The sequence below is a fragment of the Limulus polyphemus genome, unplaced genomic scaffold, assembly GCF_000517525.1.
Source record: "Limulus polyphemus unplaced genomic scaffold, Limulus_polyphemus-2.1.2 Scaffold10504, whole genome shotgun sequence".
NCBI lineage: Eukaryota > Metazoa > Arthropoda > Merostomata > Xiphosura > Limulidae > Limulus > Limulus polyphemus.
The window spans coordinates 3,770-7,854 of NW_013676114.1; the positions used below are offsets into that span (position 1 = coordinate 3,770).

At 38.6% G+C, this 4,085-nt stretch overlaps 1 protein-coding gene across 3 annotated transcripts; it reads right to left on the reverse strand.

Annotated features, from left to right (window-relative positions):
* Nucleotides 1–1,362: 1,362 nt before the first annotated feature.
* LOC111083649 (putative GPI-anchored protein pfl2) lies at nucleotides 1,363–3,460 on the reverse strand. 3 transcript variants are annotated; one of them, XM_022380294.1, is made up of 2 exons: nucleotides 2,276–3,460; nucleotides 1,363–2,179 (listed from the first exon to the last, which is right to left on the reverse strand). In XM_022380294.1, the coding sequence occupies exons 1-2, from the start codon at nucleotides 2,565–2,567 to the stop codon at nucleotides 1,449–1,451; spliced, it is 1,023 nt and encodes a 340-aa protein (XP_022236002.1). In that variant the 5' UTR covers nucleotides 2,568–3,460; the 3' UTR covers nucleotides 1,363–1,448. The 3 variants fall into 3 exon arrangements, with proteins under 3 accessions (XP_022236002.1, XP_022236001.1, XP_022236000.1); XM_022380293.1 differs by having other exon boundaries at nucleotides 1,368–2,177; nucleotides 2,226–3,460; XM_022380292.1 differs by having other exon boundaries at nucleotides 1,377–3,458.
* Nucleotides 3,461–4,085: the final 625 nt, after the last annotated feature.

A 4,085-nucleotide genomic window follows, 5' to 3' on the forward strand; every position in this document is an offset into this window, starting at 1 on the left:
ATATAGAAAGCCACGCGCTGTTCCAATAGCGCCATACGGTCACGTAATCGTAGGTCATCAAATATGTCTTTCCACTTTCCACAAAAAAGAAGATATATAGTTCTTTATCATCTTAAAACTGAACTGAATTATTCAAAACTCAGCCTTAACATTGTACATCATGATTATACTCACATTCAGGGCCAAGAAACTTTCTATGTAAAATTACCGTTTCTTCCCTATTAACAAAAAAAAACACAACAAGAGACTAGGTTCATTTATTTTACGTTAGTACCAGAACTTGCTACTGCTCATTTATTAACCTATAACCTAATGTAACAACTGTGTTCAGGCCTTCAAACAACACAGTAAGTTTGTTACTTAACTTAAAACCAGACGTAACAATTGTGTTCAGGCCTTCAAACAAGGCAGTAAGTTTGTTACTTAACTTAAAACCAGACGTAACAATTGTGTTTAGGCCTTCAAACAACACATTAATTTTGTTACCTAACTTAAAACCAGATGAAACAACTGTGTTCAGATCTTCAAACAAGACAGTAAGGTTCTCACCTAACTTAAAACCAGATGTAACAATTGTTTTCAGGCGTTCAAACAACACAGTAAGTTTGTTACTTAACTTAAAACCAGATGTAACAATTATGACAGGCCTTCAAAGAAGACATTAAGTTTGTTACCTAACTTAAAACCAGACGTAACAACTGTGTTTAGGCGTTCAAACAAGACAATAAGTTTGTTACCTAACTTAAAACCTGACAAAACAAATGTGTTCAGATCTTCAAACAAGACAGTAAGCTTGTTACCTAAATTAAAACCAGACATAACAACTGTATTCAGATCTTCAAACAAAACAGTAAGTTTGTTACTTAACTTAAACCAGACGTAACAATTGTGTTCAGGCCTTCAAACAACACAGTAAATTTGTTACTTAACTTAAAGCCAGACGTAACAACTGTGTTCAGATCTTCAAACAACACAGTAAATTTGTTACTTAACTTAAAGCCAGACGTAACAACTGTGTTCAGATCTTCAACCAAGACACTAAATTTGTTACATAACTTAAAACCAGACAATACAAATGTGTTCAGATCTTCAAACAAGACAGTAACCTTGTTACCTAACTTAAAACCAGACGTAACACTTGTGTTCAGATCTCAAACAATTAAGTTTGCTACCTAACTTAAAACTAGACGTAATAACATACTCACATGGTTTTGAAGACTGGACTCAGGTAATATTGACAACATACTCACATGGTTCTGAAGACTGGACTAAGGTAACCTTGACAACATACTCACATGGTTCTGAAGACTGGACTAAGGTAACCTTGACAACATACTAACATGGTTCTGAAGACTGGACTAAGGTAACCTTGACAACATACTCACATGGTTCTGAAGACTGGACTAAGGTAACCTTGACAACATACTCACATGGTTCTGAAGACTGGACTAAGGTAACCTTGACAACATACTCACATAGTTCTGAAGACTGGACTGAGATAACCTTGACAGTATACTCACATGGTTCCGATGACTGGATTGAGGTTGAGACAAATGATTTGTATCAGAATGAGTATCAAAATCCACGCTGACTATTCTGACTCTCATCATCAAGCCTCGTCGTCTCATTATAACTGGCATATCTTCTTCGTATATAGTTGCTTCTTGTGAACAAGATGGTTGGTGTAGTCCGGAGTTGTGACTATCTGAACTATAAGTCTGCTCAACGTAAAGATTGTCTTGACTTTTAGAAATTTTATCTGAACGTTTAGTTCCTGAATTGGTAGATTGTGGTTTTAGGTTTCGAGGCCGTTTCGTGCGTTGTTCATAAGTCTGGGAAAGACAAGAAGAGAGATGATCGTTTTGTTGAAGGGAGTAAACCCTTGAAATATGCCCACATTCCGTGAGAAGAGAGGAATCCGGTGAAACAGACATTGTTTCAACTCCATATTTTCGAATGTCCCGTTTTGGGGGCTCGTGACAGTAGAAACTATCACTATTTTTCTGTTCATCCCAAAGTTTGTCTTTTCCGGAAGAAGCTACAGTAGTTATATTCTCCAACGTTTTCTTTAATCCTCTGTCTCTATGAGCTGTAGATGTTGGAGACTCTGGACTAGTTGTTACCATGGCCACCGTACGATCAGTGGGTCTTGTGTTCGTCATTTTCAACAAGGTAACATGTTGTTGAGCATGTGTTGTTGCAGTAGTTGTCGTAGTGTCGGTAACATGTTGTTGAGCATGTGTTGTTGCAGTAGTTGTCGTAGTGTCGGTAACATGTTGTTGAGCATGTGTTGTTGCAGTAGTTGTCGTAGTGTCGGTAACATGTTGTTGAGCATGTGTTGTTGCAGTAGTTGTCGTAGTGTCCTTCGATTTTGAATACAATCGTTTACTGAACGTTAAATCCTTCGACGCTAGAGGCGCTGATTCCGGACTAGATGTTACCGTAGCCATCACGGTGTCAGCTAGATCTTGCTCACACGATGTCCCTGGGTCGGTAATTATCACGTTCTCGGCGATACCACAGTCATTAATGGATATTTTAGGCAACAGCTCCGCTGACGAGAGCATTTCTTGACCTAAAAAATGTTGCTGGTAATTGTACTACTACTACATCGTGACTAGGCGATTCGGACATTTTAGTACGAGTAAACAGGCATTTAGAGAAAGATGCCAACTGGAACATTACAACAACCAATTAAAACAACAATTCACCAGTATCTTCTCCGCTGAAGAAGTCATTGTTATAAAAACTTAAAAACCAAATATATATGGAATGTAACCCTAGTCTGTATTTTCCGTTTATTCCGGGAGTGACAGAAAACGCTAGAAATTAGAGTAAAATAAGCAAGATATCTAAAGGTGTTAACTCAACAATGTAGCAATACATGAAAACATTCGATTTTCAAAAAACGATCAGCTTTAGCGGACGGTGAAGCAAAGTCCAATAAAGATTACTTCTTTATCCTACGAACACGAAAAGTCACATGACATTCAGAACGTAGACTATTTTGTCTAACAGGTGAGGTAAAACTGGATGACTTGTACGATCACATAGCACTCGTTTGTTGACGCTAACTAGCACGCGCGTACCCCGCGTCCCTCCCCGGTCTGCAACTGTACACTTTAATCGAGATTTAATTAACTAAATAAGTCGTATTCGCTAATCTGATCCTCATCTCGAACTTCGGGACCTCCTTATTTTTCTCTGCACGAGAAATACTTAAACAAGGCACCAATAAACCTCTCTCTCTCCGTCTGCACACCATGGTCTGTTTCCCCTCAGAAACAAGACTGTTGAACTCGTGTTTGGCATTTCCCGTCTTCATCTGGCAGGATACGCTGCTTATGCGATGTGAAGTACTTTGTGTTCGAGTTTTCTCTCGGGCGCGCGTGCTCCGTGACACATCAAATTAGAACATTGTTCGAGAGACACGAGCTTCCTCGGGCTTTTATCTCTCTATCAGACACGTGCTTATCTGTTCATGATTTAAATTAATAATGTGGACAAAAAGCTAAATCATTCAAACGGTAAAAAAAGCGTTAACGGATGGAAGACAAAGTCGACTCTGTGTGTGTCTGTACCTGTCTGTATATCTCTATAAACGTAGAGAAATTACTAAAATTGTACATGGGTCTGAGAATGAAATATTAACACAAGAACCTCCTCGTTGTGCTTACCAGCCACTAAAGTAAAATAAATAATTTCATCACAGGCTAAGCACATTGACATGGTTTACTTATGTTTTATTTACCTTTCTATAAACTCTCCTGAACATACACCACAAGTTGCTGCTACACTGACAACAAATCCTACTCTCCTTAACATACACCACAAGTTGCTGCTACACTGACAACAAATCCTACTCTCCTTAACATACACCACAAGTTACTGCTATACTGACAACTAATCCTATTCTCCTGAACATACACCACAAGTTGCTGCTACACTGACAACAAATCCTACTCTCCTGAACATACACCACAAGTTGCTGCTACACTGACAACAAATCCTACTCTCCTGAACATACACCACAAGTTTCTGCTACACTGACAACAAATCCTACTCTCCTGAACATACACCACAAG

Bases quoted from the DNA above. Each gene is read 5' to 3' on its own strand.
- LOC111083649 (XM_022380292.1), bottom strand. From the start codon at position 2,567: ATGCTCTCGTCAGCGGAGCTGTTGCCTAAAATATCCATTAATGACTGT.